We start from the raw sequence: 19,402 nt of genomic DNA, 5'->3' as shown, positions 1-19,402 counted from the left end.
TGAATTCTTTTGGGGCTCCTCTCTCTTTAGTCTTTGCTGCCATCTAGTGGACAAATTGTGATCTATCATTGAGTAGTGAAATGACAGCAGTCCACTGCAAAAAAGGAAAGCAGTAATAAAAGAAATACACTCAGGTTCTGAGTAGAAAATGTCATAATACCAGTGAGATTATCAGTCAAGGCAGGGAGATAATTTTACTCAACAAGACATCTTGAAATAAGTCGAGAAATAGATGAGTGAACTTACTTCAGGATTCAGAATCGTAATAATTATAGTAAACATTAGCAAATAACTCTTCATTAAATTCAGGCGCACTGTGTGAAATTCAAATTCAGAATTGTAATATATATACAATATTATTAATGTAATAATACAAACTCAGAATTATTCATTTTATCCATAACTGAATGAACAAGCTGTCCTCAGAAGAAAATACGGTCCCAGCACACTGTTTGAAGGTAGAAAGGTGGCAGGGTCCACCACATATAAACAAAGTAAAATGGTATGAAATGTTGTTGTCCTTTAGGGTCAGTTTGTTTATTCAGTCCTGACAATGAAGGGAGTTTTATTATTTTGTTAGTTTAGGCATTAAAAAAAAAAGAAAGAAAGAAAGAAAGAAACAATCAATGAAGATCTTTCTCTTCTAATTTACATTTCTCTCCCAAAACTACATAATGCTCCTTTAATTTCAATCCACCAAGACAATGAAAGAAAAACCTATAATGAATAATTAATTAATAAAGCAATTCATGTTTTTTCTAGGTTTTCTGACTAATTGAGGCATAAAGGACTTACTTCATGATCAATTAAGAAAAAGGAAATACTTTTTAAAACATAATATTTACATATGTCTCATAAGATTTTAAATCTTTGGCAGGCCCAGAACTTTTTGCCGCGTACTGTTAACTGAGTGAGGTTAACACCGTTAGCTAAAGAGTGTCAGCCTTGCTCTGGGGCACTTCAGCAGCAGACACAGGGGAGCTGAATTCACTCGTTAAACGCCAGGAGGTCCTGCTGCCTCGACACAAAACCTGGGGATGTATAGTTGGGAGAACACTTGAGCAGTATGGTACAAATGATTAGCACGTGGATTCCCGCCGAGCCGCCCGGGTGTTGATTCATCTGCAGCCAGCCCCGCGTCGTGTTCGCTCTTAGTGAGGTATTTTTTGATCGGTTAAGTGCATTTTATTGGGTTGATCTACCCATGTGGTCGCCCGCCCCCGAACAAGGCAAATCCACCCACTGCCATTATCACACAGCTCCACAGCATCTGATGCTGGAAACGTATGGACTCACTGAGCTGAGCCAGCACACGGCAACGTTTTACTCTTAAAGGAACAGTTCACACAAAAGATGAAAACCCTTGTCACTATGTGCTCAGCCCCGTGTGGGTGGAGAGTCGGGTGAAGTTTTGCAGTCGACTAAACATTTCTGGAGCTTCTCAGAGAAACAACGTTGCAGCAGACCCACTTCAGAAGGTGGCGTGCTGACACTTTTAGCTCAGTGGCTAGGGTGAAGATCGCTGATAAAAAGGTGTAAATAACATTTTTTAGAATCAGTTCAGGATGTCGGAGCTTCAGGACATCTTTTTGGTTATGCCAGACAATCTATATGAAGCTATGTTTTTAATGTTATTTTTAGGAGTTTCCTTTACATTCTAAAACAAGTCCCCATCTACTTCAGTTGTGTAGGAGAAGGCTGCAACACTATTTTGAAGTGTTTTGTGGACAGAATTATTGCTATTTTTTGTGTTGTATCACGTGTTTTGTCATGCATAACTCTAACCAAGGAGAAGGACTGCGAATTATGTGGTGCGTAGCATAATGACTGAATTTCTCAGTTGTCTGTGAACTTACCTTCTGTTACCTTATTCACGTGACTGTTTTCATGTATTTATGTTTATTACGGGGATGTCAACATCTGGCAACTGGTTTGATTCTGAAACAGTTGCTTTGTATCTCTATGAGCACTGGTCATGTTCTGCTTTCAGGCTGAGCAGACACACAGGTCTGAAATTAAGCTTCATGTGACTAGAATCCAGCTAATTTGGTTAGATATCAATTCATGCATGACGTAACTGTGAATTTGCTATGAACATTAGGTTATAGTAAAAAAGAGGAAATATGGAAAAACAACAGGTTGCCATTTTACTGTGACACTCCAGGAAGGTACAGTTGTATCTGTAAAATCTTTAGGAACATATAACAGTCTAAAGACATGGAACCTGTTTGCATGCGATCCAACTGACTGCTTCACATGCCCAAATTAACCAGGACAGTCAGTGGTATCCATCAGCCTGGGCTATGATTCGAAAATGGACGTTTAATACGTGAAACACTGTTTGTTTACTGAAGTTTAGTTGAAATTGTGAACTCGGGCCTGCATCATGATTAGGACACACAATAAGGATGTTGAGTTTAATGATTCTATGAGAGCTGTCCCTGACTTTACATCCAGGCTTTGATAAATTAAACAATCCATATGTGCAGGTGGTGTGGGTGTACCAGGTGAGCTGAGTGCAGAGGCACCTCCTGACAGTACAGTCGCGTCCATTGCAGCATTTTTCACACACAACAACTATATTCAAACTAAAATCGTACTTGGTGATATATGCGCAGTATTCATCCTTTGATGCTGTTTTTATGTAATTTTGCATTTCTACCATCAATTACGATAATTCGATCAGTTAGTTACCAAACAGTCTGGTCTGTTCCGCTGTGCTCCAGGGGATGGAATGTGAATGTGAGACACAGCTACCTCTGACGTTTTGATATGAAGTTAGATTAAATGTTAATTGCATCGTTATGTGTTAATAAATGCGGCTCATGTTTAAATTCTACATTTGGGATTTAATTTACCACCTTTGTGTTTGTATGCATGGGGAAAAGTGATTCTCGTGATTTTTTTTCTCTCTCAGTTCCATATATGAAAAGAAAAAGTTGAACTAAAAAAAAAAAAATTTAAAAAAACAATTCCCATTTACTCCTCAGGGCTTCCGTAGTTCTGATTACTGTTTACTAATTTCAATACTAAATTAGAAATATTCTATGTCAATTTCAGTGAAAAAAAGGTTTTACCTATTTATTGTAAAAGACATCTCGCAGCTCAAAGTGTAGACACACTTTGGTAATCACTGCACTAAGGTATCAAAAAAAATAAGACAGGACACCTTGCTTATTGCAAAAGAAGAGGGTAAATGTCATTGAGCACTGAATGTCTTTACAATAATGAGGTATAATATAGCTCTACCACCACAGTACAAAGCTTATTGCTGGTACAGGTATGAGCTACAGCCAGCAGTTACAGCAGCTAGACATCAGACATGTCTTCAGTGTAAAAGTACAAGAAGACATTCTCACTCTGTCAACTAGATGAATAAAACACTCAAACGGAATCTGTATTTAGAAATAGACCTCTAAAGCATTAACACCATCACTGTGACATAACCATTAAACATGGCAGTGATCAACGGTGAAAGGATCATCACGCTGCTTCATGTTACACATGCAAGCGAGTGGAGGGCAACAAGTCAGACCCGAGTGACATGACAGGCGTGCCATGAGTCCAGAAGACATTCTTGATGAAAGATATTGATTACGTACTTCAGTCACTTGCAAGTTGGACATCCTTAAAGGGTAACCCCACCAGTTTGCCACAATCAAGTGTGTTTACAGCTCTTGGGGGTGTGCAATAAGTAGTGGAGAAATAAGTAGTGGAGAGGTGAGTGTGGCTACAGAGGAAGCTGAATGCAATCGGATAAATTGCCACCAGTAATTGCGCTCAGTGGTTAAGTTGCATTGTGGGTAATGTAGGTTCAAGGTTTTGAAAAGGAATTTTAAAAAGGATGAAAAAATATGATATCTTTTGATCAGCTGTCTGTAATAAGTCGAAGAGTGCATTGATAGACCAGTGGCTGCTTCTCAAAACATGTTGCCTTCATTACCCACAATGCAACATAGACATCGAGTGACATCACAGGAAGCAATTTATCAGATTACATGCAGCTTCGTCTGGAAAATACTTTATGCTTCTTTTGATTATCTTTTTCATTTATGCAGCAGTAGTCCCTGGGACCTGTAGACATTTAGTTGAGCCACCCTTTAAAATTAACACACCAGCACCAGTTTAATTGATATTCCCTATAAGATCAAAACACAATATGTTATTGAAGTCTTTTAAAACTCATTTTGCTGAAGACTGACTCTAACATTTAACGTGAATTATCTGGTTCTAGCGTAACACCAGTTGCCAAGTCCAACTTTTACTTGATGAACCAGGACATGGCGGTGAGTTAGCTGCTCTGCTGTAAAATGTGCTCTTTCTCTCGATGAATGAAAAAGTGACGGTGTTGTATCTGCCTGCTGCTGTCACCAAGTCTACCAGAGATGGAAGGAGACAGGAGGAGGGATATCATTATCTGCCAATGCCATGAAATTCAAGACGGTTCTCCATGATGCATGCGCACTAGCTCACACTTTGCATGCACGCGCGCGCGCGCACACACACACACACACACACACACACACACACACACACACACACACACTCTGAGATTAACGCACAGACATATGGGTAAAAATGCCCAAGCAAACGGAAAGCGGAACATACACATAATCCTAATATAGTCAGGCATTTACACTCACATGCACACAGCATAGCAAGCATACACACAGTTATTCTTGGGAGCTTGAGCTCACATCGCCTTCACACGCTCGGGACACAAAGGTAAGGACAATAAATCAAATCTTAGCCTCTAAAACAGAAAACGTATCTCCACTGTGCATATTGTAAGCTTACTGTCCATGGCCTAAGCAGCGGTAATGTGCTTTTCAAATATAAGTTAAGGGTTTTGTTGAGCGAATGTCTTCATTTTCTATGAAGTTTTAGCAGCTCCAGCCGTAGACTAACCCTAACCCACTCAAGTTAAGTCTCAGCAGGCTGTATGTATGGGTCTGGGGAAAACCAAGGAAGTCTCCTCTAAAATAAGTCCTCATGGTTGTTCTTAACCTGTCCTTCTCATTGTAATTGTCACACAATCTGTTAATATGATAATTTTTTTTTCCTGTTTTTGGGTCCTCAACATAAATAATGTTCAGCCTATTTGTTTATATGATTAAAGATCGAATCATTCCTGACATGGCAGAGTGTTTTTTTTTTTTGTTTGTTTGTTTTCAATGTCATTGCATGTCTATCCATTGCCACTTAATTGTAATAAAACACCACCAGCAGCACCTCTACTTTCCATCAAATTCATGCAGCTGCTCACTGTCTTCACGGGGGCGGGGCTACACTTTGCCACTCTAGCGAATATCCAATCAGAGAGCGCCTAGTACTGTAACCTTAGTTACCGGAGCGGTAGTATTATGGTCTGTACACATGGCAGCTTCCAGTGGAGATGTTGTTCTGCATGATGTTAACAGCAGATATTTGTACCTTTTCTTGTTCTCACGGGCATGTTATGGAGCTGAGGATAAACGAGGACATTTCGAGACATTTCCGGGACTCCGTCGTCGATGTTTTGTGAACGGTATTTATATCTTTAACTTTAACTTGCTTAAAGCCGTTCTAACGTCAGTCATCTTAGTTTGGGTTTGACACTGAATGAACGTGCTGCTGTCAGGCTTTGCTGCTAATAATAGACCCGTGTATAAAACTCTTCGTCGTGTCGGTGTGAATGCTCAGCTAAACTGAGGACGCAATGTTAACATTTGCTCTTGAACACTGCTAAACTGACATGGCCAGGGGTTCAATTAGGATTTATCATGTGGAGGCTGTTCCACACAGCCCGATATTAACTTTTGACTCTGTGCTGGGCTCGCTAACCGCTACATACGAGACACAGAGACACTGGAAGACCTGTTGTCCAAGAAAATGGTTGAAGTTGCTGATAACAGTTATTCCCACTGAAATGTTTATATCCAAGTCTGGGGGTAACACTGGTACAATTTCACCCCTGAATGTGGCAGTTACATGAAAAAATAGCTTTTTGTACTATGTATGTGGGGATTGTGTACATGTACTTGAAGGAAAACTTGCAACAGTTTTGCCCATTTGTAAAATATTTTGTAAAACTGTGTAATTAAATGATACAGTAATGTGACTTACAAGGTCTGCCAGTTGGAAGTTTTCAAGGTGAAAATTTAAGGGCTTATAATGCAAATGTTCTGCCCAATTGTTTTTAATAGAGAGGCATGTGTTGAAAACCAGTTGCATCACAACATTTTTTAAGTGAAATACAGAAAAAAGAACAGATTTTATATGAATGACAGTTGATACAGGGTGGCTGCGGGTCCATGTTGCATCTCTCTTTCACTCACTTTGATATCAAACATGATTTGTCCACAGCGGTCACCACAATCAACGAAACTAAAAGTTCCATGTCCATATTATGATATAAGAATATTAAAAAAATAAAAGATTTATCAACTCAATGGAGTTTGAAGGATGTCTGTAAAGTGTTGTATTTCTTTATTGACGAATGTCTACTTTTATTTGTCCGATAACCTTTTCCTACAAGCAGATTGAAAAACAATCCACTAAATCTCCCATTTTATCCTGTATTGCCAGATTGAGCCAACGCTGCCACACTCGCCATAGCCACCACTGCCATCATGCCCGGTGAGGATAAACCACAGCAACATACCCGCCAGCGGAAAAAGAACAAAAAGTCCCGCTCCAAGGGGAAGAGCCCTGGTGGGAGTCCCACTGGCCGTCTGGGAGGTACCATAGATAGCCAAGATGACCTCCTCCTACAACCAGTTCCCCAACCTCCTCCTAAAAAGCTGGTGGAGGAGAGGCCAAAAGTGCCCGTTGCCAAATTGGAAGAGGAGTCGTTTATTGCTATCTGTCTCCAGGTGCTTTTTCCCTACCTGCTGGCTGGGATGGGCATGGTGATGGCCGGCATGGTGCTGGACAATGTACAGGTGAGTGCACCATCATAAAGCTGGTTTTGAGACAGTAGTATCACAAATTTTATGAAATGACAGTTTGCACATTATACCACAATGATGTCAGCTTGGTAGTGTTTTTAAATTTACAGCAAAACTTGTAACATTTGTCAAGCAGTGTTGTGCATACGGTAAATGACTTGCTTATTTGTCAAAATTAAAGAAAAAAAAAATCTGTATCTGTGGCTGGTGCCTTCATAACCCTTACCGTGTGCTCATTGTGCATGAATGTAGTCTTACACTAAGCTAGGCGGTGTATTGCTAAAGATATTAGTGAGCTAGTGGCACAAGAATGGAAGAGAAGTTGCAGCCAAAGTTTCCCAGTCCGAATATGCTATCTTGACAGCAGTGAGTACTACCAATAGCCATGTTTGTTGTTTACATTCATCATGCCATTGTTAGGTGTGTTCATACATGTGACTGAGACATGAGGTAATTGGATGTGGAAAGCGACGACAATGTGCTGCTCTCAGACTACAGAGCCTCTGAGCTGTCATTCAGCAGCTTGCTAATTTAGTACCATAAAGCACACAATCCATTGAGCCAAAGAACAAATGAGTGGCAGTGACAGACTTTTGTTTAGCAGCTAACCGAGTAGCAAGAAGCAGATAGCCCCAGAGAGAAACAGAGCCACAGCAACAGCCCCCTCCAGTGGCTAACAAACATAAAGCATACATCTGTCACACTTGGTATCCTTTTTTTTTCCAAATGAGGGACAGTTGTGATGGGTATTTTGCTGTGTTTTATAAGACTGTTATATAACAGAGTCAAAAATGTATGATTTTTTGGTTAAAAAGCTAAGAAAGCTCGTGAGTGTAAGGAACTAGCCACTAACACATTTCCCTGCTGGTCAGTGTGAGCTATTCTGTTGGTGTAGTCAATGGGCAATATGTTTTTCATGTGTTTCAGAAGAGTGGTTCTGGAAGGAAGCCTCAAAGGAGGGGGTGGGATTTTTATGGTTGGATACTTTGAAAACTTAGCTTGCTCTTGCTGGACTTACTAACGCAGGCTAAAAAAAAGTCTAAAAAATACTGTAGATTATCCCTTCCTTTTTGCTGGGAAACATATTAAGGTCGTCCTTGTCTTTTAATTGATGTGGAGTGCCTACTGTATGTGTGGCCCCACTGTCTTTATGCTCTGCCAGGCGTTTGTTTAGCTGGGTTGCGGTGAATTAGATGTGCTGCTGTCTGCTTTGTAATTAGCTGGTACCTGTTTCCTCCTCTCTGTCGTCCACTGATTAACACACGTCTCTCCTCACATGGCTGATTCCCCCTCTCTCCATCTGTTGCTCATCAGTATTTCCTCCACCTCTCTCCTCTACAGTATCTGTTACCCTCTTATGTCTAATAGAGGATGATTAGTCATGACTTTGGCCGAGGGCTGTGTCTCTAGCACAGGGGACAGTAGAAGGACATGGAGAGTAGCTTATCTGAATGGAGAGGAGATAAAGACAAGAACAGTACATTTTCAGCAATTAGGATTGCTACTGCAGCCTGTGGTGGCTGTTGACCTTGTCTGAAGAGGTACATCCTGTTGTCATACCTACAGCGTATATCCCACATGTTATGTCATACAGCCTGTCTGCCAACAGGCTTTTTAAAATTTTTGACCCTTTTGACCCTGTTTTGCCATTGCTTTCCAAATAATCGCTCACTCAGCCTTACCAAGCTTTGCCTTCGTACTTAATTATGCTAATATGTTTCTGATGCCTCCATAACATTACTCAGTGGACTCAAATGGAGCCTTGAAACATGTGTTCCTAAACTAAACTGGTCATCATCACACCAAAATTATACACCCATGATGTCTTCTGTAAATAGCAGTTCTGTAGAGGTAAATTTAAACCTCAAGGTGTCCATAGTTGGTCAGCCTCCCACAAGCCTGAGACACTACATGCTGTGAATGTTTGAGGCAAACAAATTTAATGCCAAACTGTTACAACACACACCAAGAGTGTGGGCTGGCCAGAGACTATGATCATTATATTTATTTACATATATGAGCAAACTGTGTGGGTGAGAGAGCAAAAGAAATAATTAAATACAGTTTGTGCAGTCGAATGGGGCATCCTTGAAAACTCCAAAGAGCTCTTCTTGTACAGTCAGATACAGTCTCTTGTTTAGAATAAACATTTATCAAACGCATGTTTACTGCTTAATATCAGTCTCAAATGAACACTGGCGCACTGGCTGTAGATTAAGTTTAGCTTAAGTGTCACTTGTTCTAGGCTATCACACTTGGTTGTTACCTCTACTTATTGTTACTATGTTGTTGTAAATCATAGCAACATCATGCGTTGTCCCACTGTGGGGGAAGAGTTAACGATTGTTACTGTAAATTATGTTAAGATCAGTATACTATGAGTAAAGGTCTGATGTTGCACTTGGTTACGCTGATGATATAGTGATATTTGTTGTGAATGTTTGATTGAGCAGAATTTAAATTGGACACATAAACAGGAATGTACTGACTTAATGTGATTCACTCTTTAGCAATGCCACATGACAAGACAATAAAGGCAGACATGTTTGCTGGATGTGAAAGTTCTATGTACCAGTTAAACCAGGTATTACCTGTTGGCTTATAATCAGACAATCTATACATTTGTAATATATGATTTCTTGACTTGTTGTCAGACAAAATGCATAATTTAAGGACATTTTTGAAACACATGAAAATCTGAAAAGTTTAATTTCTTACCCAGCCCAACTAGCACGAGATCTGAGGGCAGCAGTGGCTTTCTTTACATGCTACTTGGGATGCAAACAAAATAGGGATGGGTCAATACCACTTTTTCATGTCTGATACCGACACCAATAAGACAACATTGAGTATCTGCTAATACAGATATCAGTCCAATTTTAAAAACATGCTCGAACTGTAGAACAAATGTTCTGCTTCTTTAAAGGAAGAATGGATTGAAAACATCATGAATCAGTTAAGCAGTAGTGCTGCTTCTTTTATTTTTGGCTACTTGATACACAGAACTACTAGCAAAGTGGCTCCTCTAATTCAGTTACAAATGACTTTCATTTACTGTAACTTCTTCTCAGTAAAAAAAGAAAATTATTTAGTCATTTTAAGGACTTGGACTTTTATCATGTTCATGCTGTTGACATTTCCAACGGCACTGCTAGCCGCCAAAACATTTGCTTTGCATAATTTGCACTCGGCTGCTTTGCACTCAGCTTGCTCCAACTACTCACATGACAAGTGCTGCTCGCTCTATAGGATGTCATGCAGCATTTATTTGAGCATTTAGGCGTATATGGATTAGCGGATCCCTTAAACCTAAAAATTAAATTAATTTAATTAAAGTGAAATTAATTTAATATATCACAGGCTTGTGGATTATATCTTGCTGATAATGGCACAGAGCAGTCTATTAAAACTGAACTAAATTTCATTGTGTTTCATTGTGCTTTTAGATTAGAACCTTTATTTAGATTACATTACGATAACATTGTCTACAAGATCTCACAGGTTCTTCAGGATGTTCTAAAAAGATATCTTGATAGATTATTAAATTGTTAAATTGCATTATGGGAAATGTAAGATCCAATGTTTTCACCCATACTAGGGTTAGTATGTTTTGTTCTCTGCTGCTTTGTATCTGTCTTCTGTTAGTTCCAAACATCATGAACTTCCCCTTTAAGTATCATTTGTTATTGAGAGAATAACATCCACATTTGAAACTAGTAACACTGAGAGACTCATAATGGAAATGATAACACACAATTTTAAAGGCAATAAAGATGCAAAAGACCTTCATTAGTGTAGCTGGAATTAAATTAATGACTTTGTAATAATATGGATAATAATAACTATTAAAGTCATTAATTTTATTTATTAATTTTATGATTCTTGTGACCTAAAAAGCTCTGAAATTAATATTTTAGGTCAGAGAAGCTTCTTAAAAAGCCCTGCAATGTTTTAGTCACATAGTACAGTACGTGTCAGTTTGGTGTTAGACAACAAGGAGACACAGTGCCAGGGCCTATGACAGGACCACAGTGCAGATATAGCAGGAGGACCGGAGGTAGAAATGGATGGACTGGATGGAGAGAAAGTATGAGTCATGATGTAGAGAGAGAGAGAGAGAGAGAGTGACAGAGAGAGAGAGAGAGAGAGAGAGAGATTAGAAAAAGGGGGACGTGAGAGGGAGAGATGCAGCGAGACCGGCCGACGTAGAAAGCAGGATGTCACATGGAAGGAGGGAGGTGGGATGAGAGGCAGACACGCAGCAAGAAATAGCAGGAGGGGGAGCGCGAGTCGGTAAGCCGGTCGTTTCCCTCATGAGTTTGCATGTCGGGCAGCGCAGACAGCCCTTCCTCTTTCTATGCTACGTCACAGCAGAGCAGAGCGGAGGGAGCAGGACTACCCTGATGCTGACAGGAGGAAAGGAACACTCCAGCCTGCCAGAAGCCGGCTGCTGCATCTCGTCAGTGGAGGATCTTTTAAATCACCTATTGACATCACGGAGCTCTTTTTGTTTTTCTCTTACACCTCATTGTGAGCCTGCCAAAAGAGAGGAGTTGGATCCACGAAGACACAAAGGAATTCTGCTAACTCTGAAGACCTTTTGGACTGTTCCTCATCTTCTTGCTGCTGTCAATCATTCAGTTGTCACGACCATCTTTACTATCATTTGAAGAATACAGCCGTGCCTTTACACTGGAGGTCACGTGGATTTCAGACTGGATCAAATGGATTGAGCACTAGACTCAATTAACGCTAAAGTCCATTTCAAAGACTGTGAACTACATCAAATGGATTTGAACTCTCCATTGTCAAGTTCCTTCTCTTGTGTGGATGTCAAAAGCCATCTTACCTTGACTTAATGGCAGGTTGGTTGAAACAAACCCACATTTTGACAACTGACATGGATCATCAGAGCTTGTAATAGAGATTGTGACCTATGAGTAAGAAGTAGTGTTAATGATTGTGCTGACAAATGGATACCTCATCACTGCTGACTCACGACTGGGCCAAAGATACCATGCTCCATTGCCCTCGAGTTAGAGTTAAAGCCTTCAGTTTAGATAGTTCCATGATAATTAATTTGAAATAAATGAAAAATTAAGTGACGGGTCATTGTTTCCCCTCTCTCTCTCTGAAAATCTGAAGACATGGAAGTAGTTAATTACTTGATTCTTTCTTCAAAGGTAAAAAGCCTTAAAGGCTAATTATTTGAATTACATTCATTGTCAAGAATTCATTGACAAGAAGGATTGAAGAAAGGCCTGAAATTTCTTTGGAATAGAGAGCAGGCCAACCATGCACTCACAAAACGTGTCTCTCAGTTCTCCAAGAAAGCCCTCAGTGAAGGCTAAAAAAACATTTGACCTTGCTCTAAACCAAGGACAACAACATTGACTGTATTGGTTCTTACTTCTTAGAATAGGTGAAACTCAAACCAAGTTTATTTGGACATATCAGAGGCTGATTTTTCCTTTACTACTGGATTGTACTTACCGTGGGATAACTATACGTTGAAGAAAGTGCTTAAGTGACCTCTCGTTCAACATGGTGGTGACTCGTCTGGAGCTGGAGCTACGCTACCAGGGCAAGAAGTTACGTGGCGTGACATGGAAGTTGACTCGATCAGAACACGGGTTCCTACCAGAGAGCTCCTGGCTTATTGCTGCCCAGGTCATAGTCCCCTACCTGGTGTCGGGGCTTGGAATGGTCTCCGCTGGTATTGTTATGGACCTCATACAAGTATGGAAATCTAAGAAAAAACATTTGTGGAAATTGATTAACAGATGAATGAATAGGGTTAGATGTCATCAAAAATGTTATGATACTAGTGCTCCTGACACCAGAACATATACTAGAAATATATAATATATTATATTAGAGTTAAAAAGACAAATGTGTTTTCTACAAAAATTGTTAAAGAGAAAGTTCTTAAATGTAAAACGCTGTCACAACACAGGAAATGCTGAAATGCTGGCAATTGTCTTTTTATTATGATTTGGTTATTCTTAAAAAGCTTTGGAGGCTGCGTTCCTTCCTATAAAAGCTGCTCAGTGGCAAATGAAACCAAAAAAGTTTGACTTCCTGGGTGTAAAATGACCCTGGACCTTCTTTGCAGTTTTTATACTGTGAGGCACACTTAAGACTTCCACTAACTGAGCGGCTTATTACACAATGTTGCAGCTTTATTGACTTTCTAATTGATATCTAACAGAATATATCAAATTCTAATCGCGTAATTAGTCATTTACCAAGGGCTGTTACACTCAAAAGAATTTATCCACCATTTTACAGCCACTTTCTTCATCATATAAGCTTATAGGAAAAGGTCTTTATGGGCCAGTGGACATCACAGGACATTGTAATTACATGATTCGGCCACTAACTAGGTAAATTGGCTTTGAAGATCTGTGTTATTTAACACCTAGATAACATTACGCCTAATACCACATCTGTGACGGGACGTCATTCTAATATCCTGAAATGCAGACCTGCTGCCCACATAACCATGACCCTGACCAACATTAATCTCTGTACTGGCACTGAAAGTTGCATTGCATATCTGTAAGTCAGAGCAAAATCATCTAATATCGACACAAGTATATCTACGAGAATTTCTGCGAAAACCTTTTTTTTTTTTTTTGAATGAGTTTAATTTAAGACTGAGTGAGGATGAATCTGAGCAAACCTTCAGTCCTTAACATTTGTCAATATTTGGTCCTATGAACACATTTTGGTCAGTATCATAGACGTTCTGAGGTTCATTATGGACATTCCCAGCCTGGTGGACAGATGGGTGAATGGACTAACTTGATTTAGTTTACCATGGTGGTATGTACTAAATGTTATAGCGCGATCTTACATGATGTGCATAGCATGTTGCATGCAGAACGCCATCCACAGGTGAATGGATGATTGATGTTTGGAGTTCAGATAATGGTAAAGCAAGAGGCAATGATTGAAGTTACATGCTGCTTGGGTAAGAATGGCCACAGCTCTTATCATTTCATTTAACAATTTTTTTCAGTCTGTTACTTTCACCTTGTTGATGACTCAGCTCTTTACCACATTGCATGAGTCTTTGAAACATGTTTCATTTTCAGAGAAAATAAAACATGTTTATTTTCCAACCCATCAAATACCCTTTGAATGGTGTTTGACCCGACCTACAATCTCACAGTGCCAGTATTTGACAAGTTGGGAAACCAAAAGCATTATAAGTTGGGAATGAGACTCAAAAAATCATTCATTCTTACAAATAGGAGCCTTAATACCCAGTGAAGTTCACTGGCTCATTGCACTTGTTTCATTTTCAATAATGGGTTTAAACTCTAAAAAGTGTATTGGTAAACTGTAAAATATCCTGTTTGATAACCTCATTGAAGGGATCATTGCAAAATATGTGAGTTTATATGGCCCATATATTCGGAGATATCGGAGTTATTCACTCCCAGTTACTGACATTGGCATCGGCTTCAAAAACTGAGTATCTGTTCGTGATGTAACTTTGGTACTTAATTGTAAAATTGCAGGACATGGGCAGAATTTTGGAATAATTCAATAATTCAGTAATTGAATGCACCATAGTTTGAACAGTCTTGCCTCCCCACTGACTGAGCTGTTTTCTAATCAGCAGAAGGAGCCTTGTGCAACATCCACCTTTCTGAGCTTTTCAAAGCAGATTTAGATGTGGGAGGGAGAGGAGAGCTTTGGGATAAAAGCAAACGCTTAATTTAATAAGTGGTTGAAGGATGAAAGAAAGGAGGCCACGGGGGGGGGGGGGGGGGGGTAAAAGAAACATTGATATCCTGGCATTACAGAGAAGAAAAGAAAAACATTCTGCATAACAGAGAACAAGAATCAAAGAAAACTGTCTGCATTATATGCAATATTTCCAATGTTTCTTACATAATGTTAGCCTAAACTATAGCTGATCATTTAGCTAATGATGTCTCTATTGCGCATAAGTATATATACCCATAGTTATATTGACAATAAAAGCAAAAATATTATTCTCCTGAGAGATCTTGAGTAGCACATTGTTTAGGTCTCTTGGCTTTTAGCCCATCACACTGAAGCCACAGCAGCAGCAGCAGCAGCAGTATTACAGCAAGTGGGCCATGTCCCAAGATAGCCTCCCAAGCTGACAGCATTCAGCTAGACTTGCCAGTCCAGAACCAGAGAGCAGTGTGTATAAACGAGCAGCCATTCACCAGCCATTAGAGTGACCAATTACCCTAACCTGCATGTCTTGGCACTGTGGGAGGAAGTCCCCGGATAAAATAAGCATATGTCATATATCCCAAATACCTTAGGATTTTACGACAAAGTGTACCAGAGAGCACAAAGGTTTCATGGTTTCTGTGATTGAGTAACATCCTGTTTGATATCGTATCAGAATAAAACCACCATAAAATCGCTCCAGATTGCTTGTTATGCTGTATAACATTGGCTGACTGTCAGTTTTGACAAAATGCTCCACAGCATAACAATTAACTGGATGTCATATCTCTTTGTTATATTTAAATACGTTGGCAACACTTTTCACTTTTTATTTTTGCCTTTGGATATCAAAACGTTGTCACCTAATTTCTGATTGAACATTCATAAATCTCAGCTGGACAGGCTAGCAAAGAGATATATATGCCCTTTCTCTAAAGGAAGCTGTCCTTTCTGCAGAAATCAATATTGTCAAGTTCATGCAAAGATAACTTTGTTGGATAAACAAAAACACTATATGAGCTTCGGATGTGCTCAGGCTCGATGGCTGAACTATATATATGGTCAATTTCTGTCACTGCTCCACCAGCATTATTTCATCTCACCGATTTAACTGAATCACTGACGACATTTGTGCTTCCGCGACATGAAATGTTTTCATATCAAAACTTCTTATCTGACACTTTTCCCCTTCTTCCTTCCTCCATTCCCAGCCTGTCAGTCCCTCCTCTCATCTTCAATTCCCTCCCTGCCTTCCCCCTGCTCAGAATCACTCGGCTCTTGGCAGCTGCGTGCGTTCTTTTATATGTGAATCTATTTAAAGATCTAAACCGTCTTGGTCCTGCCAACTCTTGTTGTAGTCAGAAAATATGAGGCAGACTCTGTGAACTGTATGTCTAAACCCACTGAACCTGCGTGGTATGGCATGGTGTCAGAGGATGCTCAGAGATGTGAAAACAGGAAAAGTAGGCTACTGGGTTAGTCGAGAATATGTGATGTGCTTATTTAACTGCGTCACTGAGGCGCTAGGTTCAGCAGGTTCTTCTGTGGTGGTGGAGATAATACTGATAGGGTTTTTTTAAATACTAGAAATATGTCTGTATTAAGATGAGAGATCTATTGTAATATATTGAACTTAAATATGTAGAGTGTTTTTGTACATTGCTTTGCAACTGTTTATGAAATAATTATTTTCCAATGTGTGTGTTCCAGCACTGGGAGGTGTTCAAGGTGATAACAGAGGTGTTCATCCTGGTGCCTGCACTGGTCGGACTCAAAGGAAACCTGGAGATGACACTGGCCGCCCGTCTCTCCACTGCTGTAAGAAGGGCTTGGTGTTAAATATTTGTAGGTCTTCATGCAGTGTCTCATTCTTTTAAAGACTTGACAGCTTTCTTCAAGTAAACTCTGCGTTTGTTATTATTTAGGAATACATTGTTGTACCACCATACATACAATTTGTCACACACGATAAAAACTAATCGATGTATCTTGGAATTATATTGGGCATAATGCAACATATTAAATTATTTAGATACTTCCTCACATTCTAATCAAATTTTAATTTCACTGCTGCTATCTGGAGACACGCTGAAATAACTACTGTCGAGTCCAGCAGTGAAAGAAGCACACGCAGTCAAACAATGTTCGGACACTTTTGATTGAGGCCCACATATTACTGTTATTTTTTGTGTGCATGTTGGATTTTTAAGAATATGCTCACTGAGCGTCTTTACCCAGCAAACTTGGTGTAGGGAATACGACATCTATTACACTGTAGGTATTGCCTACAGGAAAAAAAATAGGTGTAATGGGGCTAATGGGGCAGGTCAGTTATTGTAATACTCATATAGTGCCTTGGAACAAAACATTATGCTCAGAAGCAAGTATCACTTAGATACAGCTATAAAATTGTTAAAGTGTGTATGTTTTGAAACCAGTAAAATACTTAGGAACAGTAATGATGTTTTGAGGTCTAATGTAAAGTCCATTAGACAGTTAAAACTGAAAAGAACCTACCGATAAGTCCACTCGCACTATCCCTTGATTATTTAATGTGTGCTGGGTCATTAAAAAAGTACTCAGAGTAAAATTTCTTTCTAGGTGCCTCTTAAATGCCAGTATGTTACTGCATTATTTCCTGCTCTTGTTCCCTTTTACCAGTATAATCAGTAAGATGCCAGTATGTACAAACAATTCACGCTATAATTTGTGGGCAAAGTGTCACCCAAGCCTGAAACCTGAAACCTTGTCTTTTGTTCATTGAGTTTATTTAAAATTCCACATCAGCATTTAATCGTAACACTTGTAATTGTAATTGTAATTGTAATTTTGATTTTGATTGTGATTGTGATTTTGAAGCTGTTTTTTTTAAGATAGAATACATTAGAATAACAGCTTCCAAATTAATGTTGCTTTAATTGCGTCAAACCTTTCTAACTTTGAGATTGAGATTGCCTTTTTGCCCTCATCCCGAGTAAATTAAGTGATTCATATCTCCATGTTTTCAGGCCAACACGGGCCAAATGGATGATCCCGACAAACAATGGACTATGGTTTGCAGCAATCTGGCACTTATACAGGTAACATACTTACTGTATACTAAATACTCACATAGCTTGCTGTGGTCATTTGTAGGCAAGAAGAAGAAAATACACATTAGAATATTTTGTTTAGATATTTTCTTGTGTCCTATGGTCTCATGTATTTTGTAATTAGTGTTACAGGTGTCATACATAGTTGCTCAGCTATGGTGTCAGTTTTTATCGTCATTGAGCTAAAAAATGTCAATCATGGATCCCCAGTGCTAATTGGCAATAGGCTAATTACAGTAAAAGGTGGCATGCTTTTTACTTTGTGGTGTGATTTTCCAAAAAAACCGAGGGATGGAACTTAATTTGTCAGGGCAGTGCAATAATGTTATAGCTTACTGAAAATAATTTTCAATTAATACAAATTTCATAACCAATGCAACATTTGAAACATATTGCACACATCAGTACCAGTTTAACAATTTCATTAATTTCAAAGCAACAACTGCCAAACCTACTGATTTTCTTTGTTTTGTCTTAACATCTTTGGGGTTTGGGCTGTTGGGTTCTGATATATTTTAGATTAGCTGTTTCACTGAGACTTTAATCATCAGGTTAATCAATAATTAAGATAATCATTAGTTACAGCTACAGCTCTAACTTAATGTCAATATACTGTTTGTCACATGCATCGTTCCACTTGTGTGCACTGTTAATATAGTGGCCCTTAATTTTCTGCAGGTTCAGGCGACTGTGGTGGGCTTCCTGGCAGCAGTGGCCGCTGTGTGTTTAGGAGCAATTTCTAGAGGGGGGATTGAACTGGACCAGGCGGCTGTTCTCTGTGCCAGCAGCATCACCACTGCCTTTGTAGCCGCTCTGTCCTTAGGTAAGTGGTTACCACTGGAAGCTTCCATTGTTTTGAAGTAAGAGTTGAATAAAACTGAACAGTCATTACAGTGTTTTCTCATTGTATTCTGGCTCGAAACCTTTCAGTTTGAAAACTCTGATCACAGATGATAACGTGCTAAATTTGGCATCAAAATCTCACATTGCACACAAAACAAAAGCCGGTCTCAAATTACGTGACACATGACGCAGAAAATCAATTAGAATATCTCAACAATTCACATGTTCATTACTGAAGACTATCATTAGTAATGCGACTGAAAATAAACTTTACTACATTGTCAAATAGTGCTGTCAGCTCTTGGTAACTGTTGGTAATTCTAATCAAAGCAGAGCATTAATGTCATCTGACATTACACTCTTGATTTATTAGGACCTACACTGTGAAATATGCGTAAAATCGCTGTGTAAATGCAATAAAGATGCAGGGATAATCCAGTCAGCCAGAATCCAGGGGCAGCAGTCTAGCACAATCATTTAGTAAGAAACTGTTGCCAAACAAACTGGCAGGGTGCTCAGATAGCAAGACACCATTTCCATACAAAGCTTTTTTTCTCCTGTAAAGGTCCTATTTGTAAGAAAGTAGATTTTTGAGTCTGAATCCCAACTTGTCAGATATTGAAGCTTTAGGATGGTGTCCGACCTGACCAGCAATCACAAAGTGTCAGTTTTTGACAAGCAGGGAATTAGACTCAAAAATGAAATTTCTCTAAAAATTTGACATTTAAAGTGAGATATAATGGTTATTGAGCTGCTTTATATGTAAATTCAAAGACATACAAGAGATCTCTAACTTCTCTCAGAGCTGCCATGTTTATT

General features: G+C 39.2%; 1 protein-coding gene across 3 annotated transcripts in view; it reads left to right on the top strand.

Annotated features, from left to right (window-relative positions):
* Positions 1–4,090: 4,090 nt before the first annotated feature.
* Positions 4,091–19,402, top strand: part of LOC119022736 (solute carrier family 41 member 1-like) — a 32,052-nt gene continuing 16,740 nt past the window's right edge. The window contains exons 1-5 of one of the 3 annotated variants that reach the window (XM_037103959.1): positions 4,091–4,286; positions 6,568–6,923; positions 16,359–16,466; positions 17,657–17,728; positions 18,419–18,563. In XM_037103959.1, the coding sequence (XP_036959854.1) occupies positions 6,612–6,923; positions 16,359–16,466; positions 17,657–17,728; positions 18,419–18,563 (637 nt within the window). In that variant the 5' untranslated portion in view covers positions 4,091–4,286; positions 6,568–6,611. Of the gene's footprint in view, positions 4,287–4,553; positions 4,726–5,350; positions 5,528–6,567; positions 6,924–16,358; positions 16,467–17,656; positions 17,729–18,418; positions 18,564–19,402 lie in introns of those variants that run through there. The other 2 variants (XM_037103960.1, XM_037103957.1) reach the window with 2 other exon arrangements.

This window comes from Acanthopagrus latus, chromosome 7 (assembly GCF_904848185.1).
Source record: "Acanthopagrus latus isolate v.2019 chromosome 7, fAcaLat1.1, whole genome shotgun sequence".
Taxonomy (NCBI): domain Eukaryota; kingdom Metazoa; phylum Chordata; class Actinopteri; order Spariformes; family Sparidae; genus Acanthopagrus; species Acanthopagrus latus.
This window is presented reverse-complemented; position numbering and strand designations above follow the sequence as displayed.